The sequence below is a fragment of the Cyprinus carpio genome, chromosome A9 (genome assembly GCF_018340385.1).
Source record: "Cyprinus carpio isolate SPL01 chromosome A9, ASM1834038v1, whole genome shotgun sequence".
Taxonomy (NCBI): Eukaryota; Metazoa; Chordata; class Actinopteri; order Cypriniformes; family Cyprinidae; genus Cyprinus; species Cyprinus carpio.
The window spans coordinates 25,387,237-25,412,635 of record NC_056580.1 but is presented as its reverse complement, the minus strand read 5'-3'; the positions used below and the strand labels follow the sequence as shown (position 1 = coordinate 25,412,635).

General features: G+C 36.9%; 1 protein-coding gene, 1 long non-coding RNA gene and 1 pseudogene across 3 annotated transcripts; 2 read left to right on the top strand and 1 right to left on the bottom strand.

Moving 5' to 3' along the window:
* Nucleotides 1-2,489: 2,489 nt before the first annotated feature.
* Nucleotides 2,490-10,707, bottom strand: LOC122146247. Its single transcript, XR_006160909.1, has 3 exons — nucleotides 10,466-10,707; nucleotides 10,305-10,368; nucleotides 2,490-2,624 (listed from the first exon to the last, which is right to left on the bottom strand). It is a non-coding gene; the product is annotated as an uncharacterized LOC122146247 (long non-coding RNA).
* Nucleotides 10,708-13,988: 3,281 nt separating this feature from the next.
* gjc4b (gap junction protein gamma 4b) lies at nucleotides 13,989-22,610 on the top strand. Of its 2 annotated transcripts, none has more exons than XM_019105319.2 (3): nucleotides 13,989-14,357; nucleotides 18,269-19,427; nucleotides 21,286-22,610. In XM_019105319.2, the coding sequence occupies exons 2-3, from the start codon at nucleotides 18,299-18,301 to the stop codon at nucleotides 21,297-21,299; spliced, it is 1,143 nt and encodes a 380-aa protein (XP_018960864.1). In that variant the 5' UTR covers nucleotides 13,989-14,357; nucleotides 18,269-18,298; the 3' UTR covers nucleotides 21,300-22,610. The 2 variants fall into 2 exon arrangements, with proteins under 2 accessions (XP_018960864.1, XP_018960866.1); XM_019105321.2 differs by lacking the exon at nucleotides 13,989-14,357 and adding an exon at nucleotides 16,003-16,027.
* Nucleotides 22,611-23,928: 1,318 nt separating this feature from the next.
* Nucleotides 23,929-25,399, top strand: part of LOC122146202 — a 53,048-nt pseudogene continuing 51,577 nt past the window's right edge.

Below are 25,399 nucleotides of genomic sequence, written 5' to 3'. Positions count from 1 at the left end.
CAAAGAAATTCAAGACAAGTAATGCATTGTGAGAAATGAAGTGCTTTTCCAGAAAAGTCCATGAAATACGTATACTATGATGAAATATAAACTCATTTTAAATTTATATTAGTGGCATTTCAAACATATCTATCTATCTAGTTATGAACATTGCTGTTCTAGTCTAAAATGATGGTATGAATTTTCATTCTCAATTAATTTAATTCTACTTCCTTACAAACCACTTCCAGTTTTCTACCTCAATTAAATTCCAAATGGCACACAACCCTGCAGCATGCATTCACACTGCTGTGTGACCGTTATTCCCAAAACACTTTTTTGCACCCCTTCAAGAATGGCATTTTCAGAATGCTGGTGGTGTTAAAGTGCAGCTGTTGCGATATTTATCTGTTAGGACAGTGACAAAACTGTTTGTCTTCTGGATGGCTGCTTTGTGTGATCCTTTGCAGATGTTGTCTGACTGGTGCAAAAGTTTCAGGGCCAAAGGGAAGTGTTCTTTCATTTTTTTTTTTTTGGTCTGAATTCAGGAAAATGCTGATGAGGAACTATGAAAGAATATTTAGCTGTGGTGCAGGGCATGATGGATTAGTACACAAGCAGTTCCATGTGTTTAAGCGGAGACAGGCCTATTCAGCTTTTCCTCCCATGGTTTTTAGTGTCAGTCAAACAGCTGCAGACAAATGAGATAAATCTGAAGATGACGGTGTTGGATATCTCCACTGCCAACAACCAGTAAAGATCCAACTCTCTTTAGTGAGTCAAAAGTCTAAGTGTTTTGTTCACAGAGGGTTTCTACAAGCCAAAATAAAAATCTTTTTGTCATTGTCAGAATTTATTATGATTATTAATACTCAATGTAATACAAATGTTATCAAATTGAGGCCATACATTACTGTAGTTTTTCCCTAAAGAGTGAGGAATCTCTTTCTTTAGTATACTCCCCAGTTTATTATGATAAAACTGTGCTATTGGCTGAACACAGTGTTTATGTTAAATCAAAATTTAAAGTCCTCACAAACTCAAAACAGACACATTTACTTCCTTAATGCATGTTTGGGTTTATTTTGAACGATTCATTGGTGTATATTTTATTTTGAAAGTTTTTGTGTTAAATAACTTAGCTTCAACCCTAATTCACACACCTGCCTTTAATTTTTAAGTGAGCCTGAAGACCTTAATTAGTTGCTTCAGGTGTGTTTGATTAGGGTTGAAGCTAAACAATGCAGGACAGTCGATCGCCAGGAGCAGGGTTTAGGCACCCCTAATGCATGTTTGGGTTTATTTTGAACGACTCAAAATGTAGTAACTTTCTCTTCCTCCGAAATAACTTTCTGCTGACATCACTGACAGGTTACATGGACTATTGGATGATGTTAAGCAATAGCTACGTAGGATATTGACTAGTAATTTTGGTCTGTAATGCCCACTTTTCACAATCCAATCAATTCTCAATGGATAATGGAAAAAATGCATCACATTAAGAAGTAAAATTCACAACTGGAACTGAATTTGTTGAGAAACAATTTTGGGGCAAAGAGGTTTAAAGATGTGGGCTTACCATTTGGCACCAGTGAGCTGAAAATGGTTAGAAATTAAATTGGATCAATTACGCTTGGCTAGATACTTACCTCTCATTCCTACGCTTGGCTACTTTCCTCTGGTCCAGCTCAGTTTCCTCCTGAGCAAGTAGACCTGGATGTAATCATACCTGGTTAGAATAATATCACCCACGATGCACTCATGCTGAGCAGCTCTTTAGGGAATTTCTTTTTATTATTTTACTCCCATTCCTGGACTCCAAGACGTATCTGTTGGATAGGGTTGATTCCAATCTGTTTAGTCTCCTGTGTCTTCAGCCAGCAGAGAAAATCCTTTTGAATAGCATTCCCATCTACAGAAAAAAAGGAAAGAAAGTTCATGTATGTACAAGCCTTGCGGGCAGAGGATCTTGTTCTCATTCCGTTGCCTTTTACCTCGATCGTTTCTAAAAGGAATAGCTAGATCGTTTATTCACCCTCATAGCTTTCCAAACTCATATGCTGCTATATTTTCTGTGCAACACAAAAGGACAAACTTGGAAATACTGTTGAATTGGTCTTTTCAAACAACCGTTTTGGACCATTCGTAATGGCCAGAACTTTAAAGTGCTAACAACAACATCAACAATAAAGCATCCTAAAATTTAGTGAAAATCTTCACATCCGCCCCATGAAAGGTAGCAGCTCATAAATCAAAGTCAATCAGTTCTTAAACTGAGCTTACTTACTCAATGATCTGGTCGCAGCAGTTATCAGATATAGGGTAAGATTATTAGTGAATAATGATTTCAATTTCAGTAATGATTTAAATTTTGTGTTTGGCACACAAATCTATCATAGGACTTCAAACCCTTTTGATACTTTGTGTTTTTGCATCCTTATTGAAGCCTGACAGACCCAGTTCTCAGTCACTTTTCATAAAATAAAGTGATTATTTAATGACACCTTTTATGTCCCATAGAGGAAAGAAAGTCACACGGGTTTGAAGTGACATGAAGGTGAGTAAATTATGTTAGAATTTTTATTTTTGGGCAGATTATTTCTTGAAGATCCTTTTGCACCAGTCTTCGTGTCAGTTTCAGTGACCTGGAACACAGTAATGAAGAAGAAAGAACAGGGTGGGTTTTCAGTCAAGAGCATTGTTATGTTTTGGTAATGTTTCACTGGCACAAGGTCAGTGGATGTGGATTTTACTTCTTTATTTACCAGTCCTTAGATGAAGCGCTTCAAGGAATTTTAGCTCACCTTTGTCACTAATATCCCTACATAACAAAACCCTATGAAAGCTGCATTGTCACTCATGGTAACTTCAGATCCATGACAAAGTGAATATGAGCCCCTTGCATTCAACACTATTTATTCATCGTCAGCCCTTGAAACCAACGAAGCAAGCTCTTTTTTTGTGTCTAGTCTTTGCTGTTTCCCATGAGCAACTCCAGTTTTGCATCATGTTGTCAACTTAGTAGCTATGACCAGATTTGTGAAAACAATAAATCTGAATTGTTTCTGCAAGAGTGGTTTCACCACAGTCAAACATGTAGGATCTATAGCAGAAATATGTGCATATTTGTATTTAGAATTTCTGTACACAAAAGGATTACGAACAGATTATAATAAAAATAAAAAATATTTGACACACTGCTATTTAAAGGTTTAGGGACAGAATAAATGTATTTTTGAAAAAGATATTCAAAAAGAAATAGAAAATAGAAAACAAACAAAAAAACTATTAATAATTTTTTTTAACTAAATGCAATAGTACTTTTTTACAGTATTTTCAATTAAATAACTGCAGCATTGGTAAACATAAGTAAACTTCTTTTCTTCTAACTGACCCCAAACTTAGCAGTAGTGTAATTCAGAAGTGTAATTCAATTCTACTTTACTTTTTGCTGAACATTTCAAACAAGTTTTTCAAACATTTGATGCCACAGAAAACTAGCAAATCCAGTGACTAGCTCTTCCTCAGAAGCACTCACTGTATCAGCCTGGTTTCTTGTAAACCAGCCAATTATATTCAATCTGCCATTAGTGCAATATGCATCAGAAAGTCAGCAAACCATCTTGACATGTAGTCCATGAATCACCCCTTCCAGAATTTGAACCTGGCAACCTTTGGAATACAAACATAGAACTTTAACCACTACATTACAGAGCCAAAAGCAGCCTTCATCCCACACGGGTAGAGTAACATGCCTTAGTAGTAATTTACTTTAACTACTGCCATTTCAAGACAGACACTGAAATATTCTCTTCTGACTGAGATGGGATGCGGTCTCATGCCTTTTTAATATACTTTGTCTTAATATACTTACTATGCTTGTTGAATGTCAAACACATTCCCATTAAACTCTAATGTAATGTACAACAAATTTCATGAAGTGTTTAGGCTGATTTATACTTCTGCGTCGGACCTACGCCGTAGCCTCTACGCCGTAGCCTCTACGCCGTAGGCTATGCATCAGTTTTCATTTATACTTCTGCGTCGCTGTCTGCGTCGACATGGAGGAAACATGCAAACCACTAGTCTGCAGTGTCCACAGGCATGTTGCTGGTGTAACCCGCAGTACCACGAAGCATACCAGAGAAGCATTATAGCCGTGACGGCTGCAAATAAATATCAAATCATTAAATTATTATTTAAAACTACAAAAAGGAGACAACAACGGAACAATAGAAGATGGCATTCTTTCAATCTCCACAAGGACTTGTACCATGGCAGATCAACATTGTTGGTCACGGGCAACAAGTGATGTATAATGCTATGTAGTATAATAAATGATAAGACACTTGTTCTATGCTTTGTTTTATTTTATATAAGAAGTTGTAACATTAAAATATATTAAATTGCACATAAACACACACAAAACTCAAGTACATATGGAGGAAATGGGTTCAAGCAGACCAATCACAGTTCTTTCTGTCCGTGTAGAATTGACACGCTGTTAGATTTTTGGTGAGGTGCACGTCAGGCTAAGCCGTACTACACATAGCCTACCTCGCTCTGAAAAGCAAGGTGTATGCTGATTGGCCAGCTACATTACAGAGCGTTGTGATTGGCCGAATACCTCAAGTGTGTGACGGAAATGTTACGCCCCTTACCATAATGTTATGCCGTCTCTCGGGCGATGAAACAAAACCATTAAAACCCATCTTAAATGAGGATTTTGTTGCATCCAGTGGGGACATAATTACGGATTATTATGGCTTATACTGTCTTTTTATTCGTTGCATCGTGCCGCGTAAACATAAAACCATGTCTGCATTTGTGATCAGAGAAATGATGAACAACAACCACTACTCTACACTGCTTAAAACTTGCATTTGAATCCTCAGTGGCAAATCATTTATATATGAAAACGTACTTACAGACTGTGAGTCAGAACAACGGCATTGTAGTCTACTCTCCCAGGATCAAGAAAACAGTCCTCAATAAAATGCGCTGCACACATCTGAATATTTGGGTTGAACTGTTCTGGAACAGTGTTGTAAATACAACTTAACCACTGATTTCTAGTCATGCCCTCTTTTGGAAGGCCAAACAAAGTATTTTTTTTGCTTTCGCAATGAAACACAGTGTCTTCACAACATGGTGGCGGCGACGGAAGCAACAATAAAGTTATGCCTTCTTTCTTTGCGTGAACATTAGGGGGGCATTATGCAAATCTCCCCACATCGTGATGTAGATTTGGGGGCATGCTTAAATGTTGCATTTTAGGAGCGCATGGACCAGTCTTAACTTTTATAAAGAATATCTCTTTGGGTTTGAGACTTTAGTCTTTGCAACTTTAAGGATCGTATCTATTCACGAACAGCATGAAACACTCCAAAGAGAAATGAAAACTTGAAATCGCATCTTATGACCCCTTTAATGATTGCCCCCTACTGTCAGCAAAGACAGAGACATTCAGAAACTCACTATTCTGTTGTGCTCTTCATTTTTCTGGCCAGTAGACCTGTTTGTGAAAACTAATGTGAAAAACCAAAGCATGGCTTTGGGCTGTGCACATAGATGACAGCTATGAAGTCAAGATAACTTGTGCAGAATTGTTCTTTAAGCTCCTAATTTCCCACATCTTTTTAAATACAGTCATAATATGGAACATGGGAAATTAAAAATAGACTGTAAGGACCAGAGAGAAAAAAAAATAGCAAGTTTGTAAATAATATTAATTATAATAAAACCAGTAAGTGAAGGGATCAGGTAATTTGCTCAAATAAAATCAAGCCAAAATCTTAAATTATTAACAAAAATTTGCAAAGAAAAAAAAGAACCCTGCAAAATAATGCACTGACAATATTTTTTAAAAAATAAAAACCCAAAAAGAATATTGTTTAAAATTTAGTCATATATTGGGGATTGACCCAACTGAGCTACATGAACAGTGAACGAACAGCAGTACAGTGAAGTGCTTTTGTAGCAGGTAAATATACTCAACCCAAACACATCCTGTACATATGAAATTAATCAGCACAACTTAATCTAACAAAAAATAAGTGAAATGGACCAGTAAAGATATGTGTAAGTCACATTGTAAATGCACTCTTTCTTAACCAAAATGATGCACTAAAAAAGGACGATGAATAACTACAGCATACACTAGCAGTGGCTATTTACACTAAGAAAAAATGTAAATGATATTTACACTGAATGTAAATAGTGGTAGATACTGCTAGAACCAATAACAAATAGCAGCAAATAGCATCTTGTTTACTCTAAGAATAGTGATAAATGCTATTCACACAAACTATGTAAATGTGCTATTTGTACTAAAGGTAAAACAACTGAGTAATTGTGGGCAGAGTTTGGGAAAATAACCTTTACTAACAATGTTGACTATCTGCACTGTAAAAAATACTAAAGAGCTTGTTTCTCTCTCTCTCTTTCTTTTTGTTAAATGATGATACATTTATATTAATATACCATATGTTTCTTTAAATTTGCAGCTTCTCATCAACCAAAACATTATTTTTATTGACCAAAATCAGATGCCATATAAAAAAGTAAAAAAAAAAAAATAAATAAAATACATCAACAAACAACAACAAAAAACTGTAAAAAAGGAACAACAACTCCAGTTATGCGCAAAAAAATGTAAGTGAAATCACTGTGTAGACTAAAGGTTGGTTTACACTGCCTCAACTATCACCAACAGTATTAAGAAATTAATCCAACAAAACCTAATAACCATTGGAATTTGTTGAAACCGTGGGAACTTCAGCCTTTAGAAGCTGAGAGTCCTTCAGTTAGTTAGAATGAAGAAGACCTGTGGAGAGCATTAATCATCTACCAAGATGCCTGCAGACTGGGCGTTAAACTTTACGTGATTGTTGAAAGGAAGTACAGCAGATTGGTTTTAGAGGGGTTCAGACAATGCAAAGAAGAATGCAATACAGTACTGAACTTCAACTTTTGTCACTTAAAATTACAAATTAAGTTATGGAGTTTTTTTTTTTTTTTTTCAAAGAGTAATGCCCATGGTTTAAGATAAACTTAAGACATATGAAAACCAACTAGCGACAAACATCAATGAACAGTATGTGCAATTTGGTTTGTACAAACTTCTTCCACTGAAGACACGAGTAAAAAGGCAATTTGCTTCTAAAGGCTATTGTTACAAGCTCCAGGCTGGTGCTAAAACTCCGAGGTATTTCTTTTCATGGTGCAAATTAAAAAGTTATGGAGCCACATGCGCTTTTAACACTCTGGTGGACAGATGGGGGTAGAAGTCTCAACCCACAATGACCTCTTCAATTGAACAGGGGTCCTTAACATTTGTCAGGATTCTTTGCGTTGTTATAACGTCAGCCCTTCCTCCTCCATATTCAGTTCACTGAAAAGCAGGTCATGACACTGAATGCTGCGCTAACACTGTCCTTTCATGAGTTCAAGTTTGCAAAGTGTGGCATCTGCACCATGTGGCTTTCTGTTATGTGTATGTGATTGCACAGCCTTTCAACTGCGAAGACATAAAAGTGGACCATTGTCTGCCAAAGCAGGTGTGAACGATGAGCACTGAGGTGTGAATACTTTAACCAATAACGTGCTTCCCACTATTATAGCTGCTCAGTCAGACAACATGACTGCTCAGTCATTCTCATTCAAAAATGACTGTTTTGGACATTTCTCGGAGAAGATCGGTCTCATTCAGCATTTGTAATGTTAATGAACAGTAGGCTTGGTTACATAATACACTGAAGAGAAGATCACAGAATATCTTTTTGGGCAACGCGAATATCTTGTAATAATACTTTTTTCTACTATTTGAATCAAAATGTCTTTGTGAGAAAAAAAAGAAAGAAACAAAGATAAACTTCAGGGTCTCTTGTATCTTTAAGAAGATTACTCATATCAAAAATGGTTGACATTCAATTTCAAGCAACATGACAAAACATCCCATCAACCCAAAACACACACCCACCCTCTCAGCACATTATGTAGCAGATGGAACTCATCAACTTTTTCATTCGTGCATGCACAGTCACTTTCTCTGTCCAAGTATTTTTGAGATGCATCATTTGCACCGCTACACTGTTGTCTTGTTATCCATAAAATGTAATCCTTTCTCTAGAAATTCCAAACACCTTTGTTAATTGAGACTTCTGTTTCTCCCAAAACAGAGGTGCTTTGTGTGTGTGATTTTTTTCCGTAGAATGTTCCGTCTTGGGGCAGAGCTGACCTATAAGTCACGGTGTAACTAGAGGCTTCTGTGAGGCCCCTCGCTGCCCACTCTCTGACAGAAGCCTGAACCTGACATCATCATGGAAGCATCAGTTGGATAATGTGGCTCTCATGATACCAAAAATCTAGTTGATGCTATTTATATTTATACTTGGCACTTTTTACATTATACACAACCCTTAAGCAGGGCTTTGATTACAGGAGTTTTAAATGAAATCTGGTTGCAGTACACACATAAGGAGAATCTTTGCAGATTTTCTTTCCTCAAATCTGAAACATGCACACACTACAAGATTTGAAAATCGTGGTGCATCACACACTACAAGATATTATTAAAATTATCATGGCAGAGGGAGCACCTCATGTGATCTCACAAAGCAGATCGTCATTTACGTTTCAGCAACTAAGGTTTACCTATGTTAGTTAGCATGCTTGCAGCTTTCTATAATAACCTGCATGTTCAAAACTGAGGCGATTTCAGTCCAGCACCTCTCTTTGTCCTTACAGTTGTGGTACGTTTTCGCCACATTATACAGTCGTGTTATTGCTTCCACATATATTATATTATTTATATATTATTATTATTATTATTTTTTTTTTTTTTTTTTTTTTTTTTATTTACAACTTCCACAATCTGTTTCTTCCATCTCCACTTTCCAATGGACTCCTTAAGGCAGCTTGTTTTGAGCATTGGTTGCAAGTATCCTAAATATCAAACATGTTTATTATGCTCGGGGAGGCCCCAATTCATGTGCAAGCAGATTGGGAGGTGCAATATTTGCTCTGTAAACAAGTTATGAGAAAATCTGAATTATTTGGTGAACCATCCCTTTTAACTTATTAACATACATTATTGTACACCACACATTATATCTCCTACCATTATCCAACATGATGTGAGTTATTCTTAACTTAAACCAAAGCCACAATCTTAGGAACTTCCCACAATAAGTTCAATTAATTTTACTAAAAGTATTTTCGTTTAGATTTGGACCGCTGTGGCTTACTACTGAAATTTTTAGCATTGGGAATTTTGAAGTTCCTCATTTGTAAGTTGCTTTGAAAAAAAAAATGTCTACTACATGACAAGTAAATTCATTATACATTATATGCTTGATCTCTATCAATTTTACAATGATTTTGCTACTCTTCTAATGAAATGTGAACAGCTAAACTATGAAACATCCTCCCCATTACTGAAAGCCACTTAATCGCACTGGGCTGGGACACTCTGAAGAATACTGGCTATTAGCGGATTATCCCATAATAGATGCTTTTTGTGTGCAATTTGGGCAGGGTTAAGTATGAGCATTAAACGAATGAAGGACATTGCAATATTTGTGTTCTAAATGATAAAAAAATTGTTCCATAATATACAAGATTCAGGTTCAGAAAAAAAAAAAAAAAAAAAAAAAACAAAGATGACTGTCCATTCGTTGTTAGGCATGTTTAGGTTAATATTTTAACTAAACTGGGCAAATCATGCAAATAAATTGTTAAATTGTTGTATAACAAATGTCCTGGTTTTGAAGTGTCCTGTGTGATGTATTCTTTCGAGTCCCTTTTTTACAGGTAACCGTCAATGACGGAAGAGCTGTGCAGGAAGGAAACTTTTAATGGTGATCTTTGAGAAAATGCTTGTTTAACCCACCCCCGAACAGCTCTACTTCCAACCATCTGTTACAATGTCGGGGGAGTTTGAGGCCAGATCTATCTGTTTTTATGGCAACAGATGCCCTTTTACTAAAAGGGGGGTTTCAAGTCCTTAATTTTTTTCACCTTGTAGTTCACAAGTACTTGTCTTACTACACTATCCTCCCTTTACCTTTATTGAAATAGGAGATTCACCACCACCCCCATCCGTCATCTAACACAAGGGTGAAACAGCACAAAGTGCCCAACCCCCATCTAACGGTTTGTACCCCAACCCCCAAATGTCTAAGCACTCACATTGAAAATCCCGGCCAGACGGAAACCATACCATTTGCCTAGCTAACCTTCTTATCTGTTTTAGAGCTTAAAGAGTATGTTGACATTCTTTTTTCTCAAAGGAATAGTTTACTCAAAAATGGAAATTAACTCACCTTCATTCCGAAATCGTATGTTGCTATTTTTCCATGAAACGGGAAAGTTCAGTGCATTACAGTTCTAAAAAAGACAAAACCACACTATATAGCACAACGAAAAAGTCCATAATACTAAAGTACTATATTTAAAGTCTTCTAAAGAAATAACACAAACACACATTTTGGTTGGTTCCTCACACAAATGGTTCTTCAAAATGTATCCATGTGTTCCACTAAAAAAATTAAGAAAAGCCTACAGGCTTTCTTAACTCAATGGTGTTGTTGGTGATTACAACACCATTATAAAAACACAACATAAAAAACCTTATTCATTCAGTGGATTATTTAAATTCATTATCATGATTTTCCTAAATCAGAAAAAAAAATGTCAATTTAGAAAAATTACAGGTGTGAAGTCTGAGGGACCTGTAAAAGTATTTTATGTTACAGTAAAGTAAGCGTAGTAAGTAAGCACAAATTAGGCTTAACGACACAGGTGGTAAACATTACTGGCACCTGATTCGTCTCTGCAGAACTATAAATTAAACTCTAACAAGTGCATGTATGTTTAAGGCATTAGTTAATTACTAGCACTGAATAGCACCGTGACTGCAACTGAAGGTGTTTAGGCTGTTTTTGTTTATTAAACAATAACCAACCTCTGGGAAAACTGCAGTGGAGGTTCACTTTAGGATGCAAGTGATTAAATCCACACATGTTTTGAATATGGAAGTCTGTTTTCTTGTCAAACGCATTGTGGGTAGCAATAAAAATACCATGAAACAAACCACATTAGACGGTTGCATTTATCTGACTGGCAGGCCATCAGATTCTTCTATGATCTGGCACTATAAGATATTTATTTGAAATAGATTTCTAAATTACTTTGGCAAAAGAAAAAAGGTCCCTGTGCCAAAGAATCTTCTGTGAAATTACTGCTGGTCTATAGTTAACAGAACGGATGCACAGCATATAGAATATTATGACAAAGGCACAATAAAAGGCTTGACATTTTGTTTAGGGTTGATTATGGGCCGTCCAACATGATTTCTGTTTTTCCAACAACAAAGCACTCGTAACTCGTGACAAACTTATAATTACAACTTCAGAAGTGGGAAGTAGGAAGTTTCCAATAGCACATGAAGTCATTAACACATTAATCCCTGAGTTTTAATGTATATTTATCACACAACAGTGATTGACAGAATTACTGAATCACAGAAATTGTTCACAAAGAAATCAAATAAGCCTGTCATGAATTCTGTCAAGACTTATCATTGCCACTCTGCTTACTAATGCAAAAACTAGACATGGAAAAAGCATGCTGCAAGCTGCTTGTGGTCAAGCATTTCCACATCTTTTCACTGTTGCTGGCAATAGCGCTCACCCCATTGCATAAACACGCCTAGCCTACCTTGACAAATCAAAGCATGACTAGCTATCCTGCATCCTAAGAGCTGTCCAGAAATGGTTGAATAGAATTAAAAGATTCTTTAAAACATTCATGTCTGTAGCACAAACAAAGAAGGATGTCAAATTTAACACTAAATATAACATTTAGAACAAATTGTGAACCCCTAAAAAGATGAGCAATAGTAATACTGGTGTTTGCCCAATTGAACCACTAATAATACTTATAATTTTATTGATAGTAATGCATCATCCTGGAAGAGATCACATTCCAGAAGATACAAAGTGCTAATTCTCTCTAGATCGCTACCAAACGAGGTGCACCTGGATTGCATTTCAAAAGAATGTGTGTCAGACAAAATGTGATAACAACTCAATGGAAGAATCAAAAGTCAAATTCTTTAGGCCGTGCAAACTTGTGAACATCTCTCACATTGCCTTACAAATGTAAATTGAGTTTGCTCATCTGATTGGTGGTTAATGTTGCCAGAAGCCACAGCTGGTTTATTAAGTTGGATGCACTGACTTTGCATAAAGTTTTATTCGAAGATGACAGGCAACAATTTGTCTGTTAAATCACACCTGGTAGTGTTACTCTGTTAAAAGCATACCCAGAATCCAGAAAGGGAACCCCCCCACCCCCCCCCCCCACACACACACACACACACACACACACACTTAAAGCCTCATCCTGTGCAAAACGCAATGGAGGAAATCTCTTCAATAACAACAACTTCCGAGCACCATCCTCCGCAGGAAAAGGGAAAGCAGTTGGTGACATGTTACATTCAAACAATATTTAGATATTTATTTCCTTCCTTTCTTTTTTCTGAACAGGACTTCACTGACAATGGAATGTACTAAATATATATTTAAAACAATATATATTAACTATATATAAACATACTTTTTAAATCAACTAAGACGTGTTTAAATAGCCCTGAGAATTGAAATTCAGTCCCTTTCCCAATCCAGACTTCTTTGTATGGCTTGACAATAAATTTCTTGCTTGTACGTACACGCATTCAGAAAATAAATAGTGGCATGACCGAGTTGTTGCCCTATAATCATTGTCATCACATGACAAACTGATGAAAAAAAAAAGTGTTGCATTGAAAAGGGGGTGATTTATTGTGTAGTTTGGGTCTTTTCCCTTTTAGTTTATTATCTGGGCCAAAGTGAAGGAAGAAAAAAACTGTAAAAATAAATCCATCATTAAATCTTAGGAGGAAAAAGGAAGAATAACATAAATAGATGCAATGATGTAAAATATGGCAACAGCAAACTGGTCAACCAAACCGGTTCTCACTGACTGATTTTTAAAAGTCGTTGATGTGGGAATTACACAGTCACCTAAATGCAATCCTGAACTACTTTTACACACACCCTTGTAATGAGACTAAAAATTAAATGAGCAATTAAAGGAGTAGTTCACCCAAAAATGAAAATCTCTCATCATTTACTCACCCTCATGTCATCCCAAACATGACGTTCTTCTATGTAACACGTTAACATCTCAATCAGGGGTGCATTTCCCAAAACCATAGTTGCTTACCTGTTAGCAACTTAGTTGGCTGGCAATGGGAAATTGCATTGCAACCAACAAAGTTGCTAACTAGTTACCCCAGAGTAGTTTCTGAATCATCTGAATAGTACTCAACACATTTTCATGGTAATCTTCATTTTACATTTTACTTAGATGCAAACATTACTTAGAAGGAAACATGGCCATTGTTATGTTTTACACTTAAGTTCTACAAACATATTTTTTTTTTCATATTTAACAAAATAAATTACAACAATATTAATAATTCCTATCCTATACTTTACACGTATGTTTTAAATAGGCCTAAACATAATTTTTCGTGCTAAATAAATAATAAAATTAGCATTGATATTATTAAGTAAGGATCAATCTTCTGAATGCAACATCAGTATAAAGTATCAATACTTCAGTACTGATCCATCCATCACTAGAATGTGTGACTTAAGTCATCACTAAGAATGTGTGATACAATTAAGCCCCCATTAACCAGACACTGAAATCAATAATATGGGAAAATACTGCCACTTAAACAACTAAGGCTAATTCCTGTAACATGCTATTGTAAAATTAGATATTTTTATTTTATTGATTTATTTTTTAAATTTCTCCAAAATATGTGATGGGATGAAAATCAGTAGAGCAGGGGGGTTCGGTCCTGGTCCTGGGGATCCACTGCTTTGCACATTTTGCATGTCTCCCTAATTTAACACACCTGATTCAGATCATCAGCTCATTTAGGAGAGAGATCCATGAACTGCACTGTGTGTGTCAGAAAAAGAAAGACATACAAATGTGCAGAGTGGTGGGTCCCCGAGACAAGATTTGAAAACCATTCCAGTAGTGTATGAGCTAAAAATCTGGAAAACGATGATCAGACTATCAGATTTCATCATGCGGGAGGAGCTGTAGCATTTCGGGAGCCAGCCTCTTTGTTCTCCTCAAACTATTTGAGCCCCTGCGTGTGGAGAGGGGCATTCATATGCTGTCTTACTCCGAATGGGTTAATAACGAGCGTGGCTTTCGTCGTCAAAGATAGCTGAGGGATGTGGTGATATTTCGGACAAACTCTTACGAAGGACGGAGCTGAAGGAAATTGTCGAAATCTACTCAACGAGGTATGGTTTTTCCTTCTCTTCATCTGACTGAAATTCGCCAGTGACGAGGCCAACGGATTTTTTGGCGACATCTCGCGCGTACAAAGCAAAATAGACAATTTTCCGCTTCATCGGTTGTTGTGTAATACGTTTATACTCGTATTTTTTCACAAACAGTGCCTTTCGAGTTAAACTGTTGTCTTTAAGTTGTTTTATAAGTGACTGTCGCATTTTTCTTGCGTCAGCCGGAGAACAATAGTAGCTGGATGGGGCTTTTTCGTAAAACTGTGTAGGAATAACAGACCAACCGTTCGGGAAGCTGTCCTGCGAAACTTCGTTCTGTGGTCGATATTAATCGTTATTCTGTTCTTCTGTAAGTGGTGTTATTGAAACACAGCCACTCTTCTGTTTTTTGGGGGGGGATGTTGGATCTTTTTTCCCCACTCAGGTAAAAGCGCGCCACCGTTCCGCGCGTCCACATCGACACGTTGCGCTTGAGTAAGTTAACTTTAGTTAAATATTTGTCGAAGTTTTCTTGGCGGAATAATCAAAAACAATATGCTCCATGTTTAATATTGTTGCTTTTATTTATTTTTTTGAAGAAAAAAAAAATCCACCAATAAGGTCTTGTATCTCTCGTCCCATGAAAATATACTGAAATGTTTTGAATGCATTTGTTTTTTTTTTACCATTTGTTGACAGCTTCAATTAAATTGCGAACAGTAACAACTATCCCTACTTTATTTTTATGCAAATTTGCGTTCTACATAATCACCTTAATTTTCTTAATTATGATCTGATTGAGCTTAAAAAAAAAAAACCGCTTCTTTCCCTAGAGTTAAACTTAAAGGATTAGTTCACTTCCAGAATGAAATTTGTCATAATTTACTAACCCGCCACTTGTTTTAAACCTGTATGAGTTTGTTTCTTCTGTTGAATACCAAAGATATTCTGAAGAATGTTTGTATCTGAGCAGTTGATGAGCACCATTGACTTGCATAGTATTTATTTATTTTCTACCATGGAAGACAATGGTACTCCTCAACTGTTCGGATACCAACATTTTTCATATCTTTTGTGTTCAACAGAAGAAAGAAACTCACTTCGCTGTTTTAAGTGCTACTCTAAATACCCTCAATGTTAAAGATTCAATAACGAAGCATGAGTCTTGTTTATTTAAATTGATGTACATGTCGAACAGATTATTGACAGATCTCTTGTATGGTCATTGGTCTATAATAACTTTTCCGCCAACCTTAGGATTGGCAGTTTTTAGAGTTGTGTCACTTAAAGCACAGTTTTAAACGCTGAAATTGTCCACAAACCTGCCAAAATGTTTCATAAGCTCATGTTCTGTGAATTTCATTTGGTATAGAGTAAGTGACCGTGTTTCGTTTTGAAATATTTAAAAAAGACGAACGTCATAGAAGTTTTACAACAAACACACGTGACTGTCATTATTTACCAGTTCCAAGACGAGTCACCTTTATTTGTATAGTGCTTTATACAATGCTGGTTGTCAAAGCAGCTTTAAAGTGTTAAACAGGAAAATGGTTCGTCAATGCAAGAAGACAATAAGAGTCATTTTTTTTTTTTCCAGCTAAAGTCAGTTCATCGATTCAGCGCCAAATAAGCCTGATTCTGCATCAAACTGCTCTTAAATTTCTTAGAAACTGATATGTTGTTTTGAGGTAAGCGCCAGTCTACTGTCTTTTCCCCAGAGCTGAAGGAATCTGGATTGAAACGATAACTACTTTCTCAGATGTCTCCACAAAGCCTCTCTGTTCTCTCTTAAAGTTGATGTCTGATGGGCTAATGGTTCCTCTGTGTGGTGTTGCTTGACTTAGGAGGCCACGGTTAGGTTTCCGGTATTGCTGAGGGTCTCCCAGTCTTTTAACATCTTGAAGGGATAGGTCATCCAAAAGTGAAAATTCTTACTCTCAAGTTGTTTGTTTCTTCTGGATACAAAGATATTTTGAAGAATGTTGTTAACCAAACAGTTGCTGGTAGCCGTTGATTTCCATAGAATCAATGGCTTTTGTTTTAAAAAAAAGTGTAATTTTATCTAATTTTGTTTCCCACCCTCTATACCTTTAAATTTCACATGCAAATCTATTCAAGTCCAATTCTGATGGTCTAAGTTTTAGGCTTTCCATCCTGATATGCCTTTATCTGCACTATACGATATATGCGTGTGTGTGATTTATTGATGTCATTCGTGGACCAAAAAGTGTGTGCACCCTTTGGTAAGATCACACCTTTCTAAGAAGCTAGGTGTGTTGTAAGTGTAGAGGCAGTTTGGGGCCCTGCTATGTAATCTGAGGGCCAACTGGGCACCAGCTGTGGAATGTTGCAAACAACGACCACACAATTGTTCTATTGCGTGCAATCGGATATGGCCTCTTTATACAGTGTACAAATTACAGTGATTTGAAGCCTTTAAGTGGTACTCATAGCCTGTGTTCTCTACCACAACTGTGTGTCCCTCACTTCATGCAACTGTCTTTAATAAACACTTGGACAGAAGTTGTGGCCATCGGCAGCACGTCACCACCAGTTCACATTGATTTTATTTGGATTTAGGGTTGGATTATGCTAGTCAAGGTTCCCATGGTCATGGGAGAACAGATTAATCAAGTAATTTAGACAAATATATATTTTTCTGCTAGTTGTTGTTTCAGACGTGATGAATATTTGAGCAGGTCACGGTCTCTTCTTTTTTTTTTTTTTTTTTTTTTTTTTTTTTCTTCATTCAGTGTATCTTGTCTTATTGTAGACGTTTGTTATACTTCAGTACAGTGTATATATTAATAGTATCTATTAAATCCGTAATATAATTCTCTAGCTCTTATTTTTGAAAATACACATCCAGTAATCAAGAACAAAGTCACATAAAATCAGTGGTCGATAATAAAGGGAACCCTAGAGATTCTTTACTGATGTTTTGATAAATTCACACTGAACTTTGTGGAAAAATCAAGTCACAGTCATGCCTGAAGCGCCTTTTGTTTACTTGATGGAGCCAGTGAGGATTGCAGAGTTTGATTAGACCGGTGGATGACCCCATCCTCTCTCTACTCTTAAAGTAGCTGGACTCCAGTGACCAAACCGTTTTCAATTGGTTGCCTGTTTTGAATTTACTTTGTTAGAGCTGCCAATTCCACAGTGACTTTTTGGGCCTTTGGTTGGGCCTTTCTGTCTCAGGTCTACATAAACACACGTTCTATTTGCTTAACACAAGTAGCTGAATGTTTTAAGTAGGTGTTACACACTAGAGGTCAGATAACACTATGGTGACAAATGTCTGATGCAAATGATTTTTTTTTCTTCCTTTCAGTCCCCTCCCTCTTCTGTAAATCCCTGTCTTATCAGAACACAAGTTAGAATTTATTTATTTTTTTCAATGAAAGGCTGTATGCAGAATGAGGTGATCTGAAGTAAATGTGTATTTTGAATTTATTTAATCTCAAATGTTTCTTCCCGTAAGGTTAAAAGAACACTCTTTCAGCCATTTAATTAAACGGTTAAAACGGTTCTTATTACAATCAAGTTTAGCAAATAAGTTGGAAGGTTTTTTTTTTTTTCAGCCTTTTCCTTGGCTGACTTCATGTTTCTGTGAAAGAGCTTGATAGAAGTGACCTTTTAGCTCCATCTAGTGGAATCTTCTGGTTAATAAAGCCTCTTATTTAAAGGCTCCTAGAAACCTAATTGTCCTGATACAGGAAATCACCTCATACTCGTACATAATTTGGAGCTCTTAATATTAAATCAGCATCTCATCTCCTCAGTAGTCATACAGCTTTTGTCAGTCATGTAGGAAGGTAGGCCATATTCTTGCCATATTTATCATTGAACGTAATGTACTTTTTTTTTTAATTCTATTTTTGATGCTGTTTTCAATTTCTAACAGTTAATGTCTTGTTCTTGTGCAGGACTGAGACGGCGGTTCTTCTCGAAGCACCATGAGCTGGAGCTTTCTTACGCGGCTGTTGGATGAAATCTCCAACCACTCCACCTTTGTGGGCAAGATCTGGCTCACGTTATTCATCATCTTCCGCATTGTGTTGACTGTTGTGGGGGGAGAATCGATATACTACGATGAACAGAGTAAATTTGTGTGTAACACCCAGCAACCTGGATGCGAGAATGTCTGCTATGATGCGTTTGCACCACTCTCTCATGTAAGGTTTTGGGTTTTTCAGATCATTTTGATCACGACCCCCACAATTATGTACCTGGGCTTTGCCATGCACAAGATCGCTCGCATGAATGATGATGAGTACAAGCCAACGAACAGGAAACGCATGCCCATGATCAACCGTGGTGCCAACCGTGATTATGAGGAGGCTGAGGACAACGGTGAGGAAGACCCCATGATGACTGAAGAGATCCTGCCAGAGAAAGAGAAAGCGCCTGAGAAGCCCGCCCCTAAACACGATGGGAGGCGGAGGATAAAGCGTGACGGGCTCATGAAGATGTACATCCTGCAGCTTCTGTCTCGTGTTGTTTTCGAGATAGGTTTTCTCTTTGGCCAGTATATTCTGTATGGCTTTGAGGTCGCCCCCTCATACGTGTGCACTCGCAGCCCCTGCCCACACACAGTGGACTGCTTTGTGTCACGTCCCACAGAGAAAACAATCTTTCTGCTGATCATGTATGCCGTGAGCTGTCTCTGCTTGTCTCTCACAGTGCTGGAGATTCTTCATTTGGGCCTCAGTGGAATCCGTGATGCTTTTCGGCGACGTGCGCGTGGCCACAGCGTTGCACGTCCCCGTGGGGCCATATGCAGACAGGTGCCCACCGCCCCGCCTGGGTACCACACTGCCCTGAAAAAAGACAAACTGTCCATGGGATTGAAACCGGAGTATAACTTGGACTCGGGTCGGCAGTCTTTTGGTGATGAGTCATCTTCGCGAGATTTTGACCGTCTGCGTAAACACCTAAAACTGGCCCAGCAGCATCTGGATATGGCCTATCAGCATGGGGAGAGCAGTCCTTCACGCAGCAGCAGCCCAGAGTCCAATGGCACCGCTGTTGAGCAGAACAGGCTCAACTTTGCTCAGGAGAAGCAGGGAAGCACATGTGAAAAAGGTAAGGCAGAGAAATGATGCATTTAGCTTACTGATGTAGTGTTAATTTTTATTATTAGTTGAGACATAAGGAAACAGTTTACATGTACATATACAGTTGTGGCCAAAAATATTGGCCCCCTTGGTAAATATGATCAAAAAGGCTGTGAAAATTCATCTGCGTTAATCCTTTTGGTCTTTTTAAAAAAAAAAAAAAAAAATTCACAAAAATGTATAATTTCATTGGATAAGAATTTAAAACTGAGGGGAAATATCATTATGAAATGAATGTTTTTCTCAAATACTCGTTGGTCACAATTATTGGCACCCCTATCAATTCTTATGAGTAAAATATCTCTGAAGCATATTCCCATTCATATCCACAATTTTGAGCACTCCAGCATGATTATGAACATGAAATCATCCAGCTCTGGCTTCCTGTTTCACAGAATTATAAAGAGGAGGGAAAACAAAGCCCAAATGCCCTTAATCATCCATCACAATGAGAAAAACCAAAGAATATATTTCTGATGTGCAGCAAAAGATAATTGAGCTTCACAAATTGGTGAAGTGGCTTTAAGAAAAGAGCTAGAGCAGTGAAAATTCCCATTTCCACCATAAGGGCAATAATAAAGAATTTCCAACCAACAGAAAATGTTACAAAACTGCCTGGAAGAGGATGTGTGTCTATATCGTCCTAATGTGTGGTGAGAAGGAGAGTTTGAGTAGCTAAATACTCTCCAAGGGTCACAGCTGGAGAATTGCAGAAAATAGTTGAGTCTCTGGTTCAGAAAACCTTTAAAAAAAAAATTAAAAAAAAAAATTGTCAAACAGAACCTGCATCAACACATGTTGTTTGGGAGGGTTACAAGAGAAATTCTCCTAGCTCATTCAAAAACAAACTAAAGCATATTCAGTTATCAGCCATGACTGGAACTTTAAATGGGAATGGCTTCTATGGTCAGATGAAACTAAAAAATGAGCTTTTTAGCAGCAAACACTCAAGATGGGTTTGGTGAACACAGAGAGAAAAAAGTACCCCATACGTACAATGAAATATACTGCTGTATTTTTGATGCCGTGGGCCTATATTTCTGCTGGCGGTCCTGTACATCTTGTTAAGATACATGGCATCATGGATTCTATCAAATACCAACAGATAAAAAAAAATCAGTAAGTGACTGACTCTGTTAGAAATCTTATAATGGGCCATGTTTGGATCTTCCAACCGTACAATAACCCAAACACAAACCTCAAAAACAACACAGAAATGGGTCACGGAGCACAAAACCAAGCTTCTGCTATAGCCATTCCAGTCGTCTGACCTGAACCCTACGGAACATGAGAGGAGTGAGCTGAAGAGGAGAAGCACCAACATGGAGCTGGGAATCTGAAGGGTCTGGAGAGATTCTGGATGAAGGAATGATCTCTGATCTCTTGTCTGGTGTTCGCTAACCTCATCAGGCATTATAGGAGAAAATTTAGAGCTGTTAAACTGGTAAATGGAGCTTTCAAAAAGTATTGAATAAAAGGGGGCCATTAATTGTGGCCAATGTGTATTAGAGAAAAACATTTATTTCATAATGACATTCCCCCCCCCCCCATTTTAAATTCTTATCCAATGAAAGGATACTTTTTTTTTTTTTTTTGTATAAATAAAAGACCAAAAGGATTGACAATGCAGATGAATTTGCGCAGCCTTTTTTGATCATATTTACCAAGGGGGCCAATATTTTTGGCCACGACTGTATATAAAAGAGAGAGACTATATAGAGACCTATTTTATACACGTAGAGACTAATGGTGTTGCTTTCTAGGAATAAATATGTGTACTTATTTTTTTTTTTTTTTTTATAAATCTTTCATCTTTTCTCTCATAGGGATCCGTGCTTGATTGAGACTAATAGACTATCATCTGCTTTCCTGTGCAACAAAGCGGCCCCACCTGTGGTTGACATTGCTCATCTTGAAAAGCGGAAAGTGTCTGTATGAGTGTATTTTATGTTTGGCTGCTGAACATTGTGTGGAGCATGTGTGTCCTTACGCACACTGGTGAATCCGTGAGAATGTGCCGTGCAGTATTATGGCAAATGAAAGCCAAGTTAAAATCTCTGAAAGCAGCATCTCACCAGCCAGTTATACTTGACATCAGCCAGTCTGCCTGATACTCCAAAGTGCCCAAAAGCTAGTTAGGAAGATGGACATTATACTCCTCAGTCACTAGGCGACTGTGCAATGTCTCTTTTTCTTGTCATCTCTCTACTGTGTTTTTTTCTTTTTTTTTTTTTTCTTTCTTTGTTTGTTTTTGTTTTGTATAGGGAAAAAAAAAATGTAGTTCTTCCATTTGTTTACCACACTTCTTATGAAGTGCCAAGGGTTGCATCTCAAAAATGCCTTAAACTGGAGTTTACATATCTTTACCATTCCAAATTGAGATGGACGAGCCAGTGTAAAACCACATCAGATATGTAGTTTAGTGTATTTAGAACAATTCTGTGTCATGAGTAGTGGACCAATTAGTGTATGTTTGTAATGAGCAAAATGGAAACCTGGAAAATGCTTGAATACTTGTGAATCAATTATTGATCTACAAAGATGCTTTTGATATTTTATTTGCATATTGTGTGCTTTACCTGTATATGAGAAGTATTTTGGTTACTAGTCCTCTTATTTTGAGGCTTCTCTGTAGGCAACAGTTTCAGTCTTATTTGTTTGCTCTTTATTTACTTGTTGTTTTCTGAGGCTTTAAACAAGTTTGGTTCTGTTTGGCTTTTTTCTTTTGACCGGCTGTTAGAGAGTTAAACTCAGCTTTCAGAGAATGTCTTCACACAATTGAAAACATTAATAAAAACATTTCATTTGTTTTCATTTTCCTCCTTTTTCTAAATACAGTTTCTGTTGAGGTTGTTGTATCATTTTGCCTCCTTTGCAAATGCAGATCTAAAAAGTTGATCCAAATGCAGTTTACAATGAATAGCAATAAGGTCTCAGAATTGAAAGCCATAGAGCCTAATGTTTTATGCATGGTACCAATGAAATCTGTTGTCTCAACTTTTTAAATTCAATGTCTGTTAACAGCCAGGTTTTCCATCTTTTGATACTATTTCCAGCATCATCTCAATTTTTTTTATATTTTCTAATGTTTTTTTGTAAGGTTTTGTAAAGTATTTTGTATCTCAAATAAACCTTTGTTCTAAAAATTGCAGTCATGCCTCATTCATTTTTCTGAACCAAAATTGTTAACTGGCCGGTTACATAAACTGCTTAGACTGGTGTTAAAAGTTAGTCATCTTGCTTTCTTTACACTAACGTTACAGTTAAGAGTGCTAGATTACAGCAAATATTTAAATATGCAGTTTATGGTATTTCTTGTGACTTTCTACTATCAACTTTTTAACTTTCTCCTCAACTGTCATCTCCAAGTGTGCATACTCTTGTGATGCCTAAATTCCCCTGGGTATCACTGCAATGATTTGATATAAAAAAAAAAAAAAAAAATTGGGGACTATAAATGGCATACCCAGCCCTAACAAGAAAAAAAAAGTATATACTATATATATTTAGACACACACACACTATATACAGTACCAGTCAAAATTTTTTGAACAGTAAAATTTTTCATGTTTTTTTTTTAAGAATTCTTTTCTGCTCACCAAGCCTGCATTTGATCCAAAATACAGCAAAAGCAGTAATATTGTGAAATATTTTTTGCTGTTTAAAATAACTGTTTCTATTTGATTATATATTTTACAATTGAATTTATTCCTGTGATTTCAAAGCTGATTTTTTTTTAGCATCATTACTCCAGTTTTCAGTGTCACATGATCCTTCAGAAATCATTCTAATATTCTGATTTGCTGCTCAAAAACGTTTATGATGTTGAAAACAGCGGAGTAGAATTTTTCAGGTATACTTAGATGAATAGAAAGCTCAGAAGAACAGCATTTATCTGAAATAGAAATCTATTTGAAACTTTATAAATATTTTTATCATCATCCTTGCTAAATAAAAGTATTAATTTCTATAATGTCCCAACCAAAAAAAATGATACTGACTCCAAGTTTTGAATAAAAGTGTATAATGTTACAAAACATGTTGCTTTTTATTTTAGATAAATGCTGATCTTTGGATCTTTCTATACATCAAAGAAAAAAAAACTTAACTGTTTTCATTAAACTGTTTATATTAATAATAATAATTCAGCTGTTTAATTCAACTGTTTATATTAATAATAATAAAAATAATAAATGTTTTTTGAGCAGCAAATCAGAATGATTTCTGAAGATTTGTTTGACACTGAGGACTGTAGTAATGATGCTAAAAATCAGCTTTGTTCTTGTTTATTTATATAGCACCATTTAAAACATTGACATATAAAACACCACAACTAATTTTTGTATGCTACCAACATTAGGTGTACTTTCAGCAGTTTCTTAAAGATTGACATTGATTTGGCAAACCTGATCGGCAGAAGCAACTCATTCCAAAGTCTCGGCCCTATCACAGCAAAGGCTTGATCGCCTTTATATAGGCGATTTGTTCTGAGTGGCTCGTTCCCAGGTGATTTTGAATGGTCCGTCTCCAGTGAGAGTTTCAAAGTGGAGGGTGGATGGGCTGAACACGGGAAGGGCGAGACCGTATGGGACCGATTTAGCCGTGAGGATCGTGTCTTTGAAAACCAGACCACTGATTTGGCCTGTGATCATTATCACAAGGTGGACTACAATGTGTACCTGCTTAGGGGCATGAAGGCACCTAATTATCAGTTCTGTTTCCTGGGCTCGCATTTTCCCCACTGGACGCAAAGAAAGTTTGCTTGAAAAGGGTGTTGCTTATTATGACAAGATGATTGATACGCTCCTACATCACTGGGACCTTCCCCAAGCTCTGCATGACTTAGGCGTCTGGGAAAACGACTCTACTGTGGAAGCTTTCAAAGAATTTTCTGACTTCTGCTTCTCTCATTATGGAGACAGAATCAAAACATGGATCACCTTCAGCAACCCGTGAGTAGTGAGCAACTTGGGGTACGGAACAGGGGAACATCCCCCAAGTGTGAAAGACCCAATAATCTCATCTTACAAGGTGTGTCTGACAATCAGAGAAAGCACCATATAGTTTTATCATTTTAGAAACTGAAAATTATTTTGTTTGTTTTTACAGATGATACATAATATTCTAAAATCTTATGCTGAAGCCTGGCATATTTATAATGATAATTAAAGAAAACTGCATGGTGGAAAAGTGGGCATTGCTCTTTACTCTGACTGGGCAGAGCCAAGGAATCCCTCAAGTGATCAGGATGTAGCAGCAGCTGAGCGTTATCTGAACTTCATGCTGGGCTGGTTTGCTCATCCCATATTTGTAGATGGAGACTACCCAGCCATGCTAAAGGAACAAACTGAGAAAAAGAAAGATTTATGTGGTAAAGAGCTGGCAAGACTCCCTGTCTTCACTGAGGCCGAGAAACAAAGAATCCAAGGCACAGCTGATTTCTTTGGACTTAACCATCACACTTCCCGACTGATTACTGAGAGCTTGAATAGCTGTGATGCTGGACCGAATAACGTTGGGGACTTCCAGACTCATACTGACCCCACATGGCTCCCCACAGCTTCTGACCGGATCCAGTCTGTTCTGTGGGGTCTTTGACGATTACTGAACTACATCTCTTTAGAGTACACATCCATCACAAAGGTGCCCATCTACATCACAGGAAATGGAATGCCAACTGAAAACAATGGCGATGTGTTCAGTGACACTGAACGTGTCGATTATCTCAAAGCTTACATTAATGAGGCAATGAAAAGTAAGCAAAGAAAACTTATTCTTAAGAAAAGTGGTCAATGTTTAAAACTAAGACTATATTAGTATTTTTAGTGATAGCGGGTCAGTCTGTGTGAAATCGGAGAATTAGTGACTTAAACCTGTAATCTGTAATATATTTTAAATTTGTAGTATTCATTATATAGTATTCATTCTTTCCAGGCCAAA

Bases quoted from the DNA above. Each gene is read 5' to 3' on its own strand.
- gjc4b (XM_019105319.2), top strand. From the start codon at position 18,299: ATGAGCTGGAGCTTTCTTACGCGGCTGTTGGATGAAATCTCCAACCAC.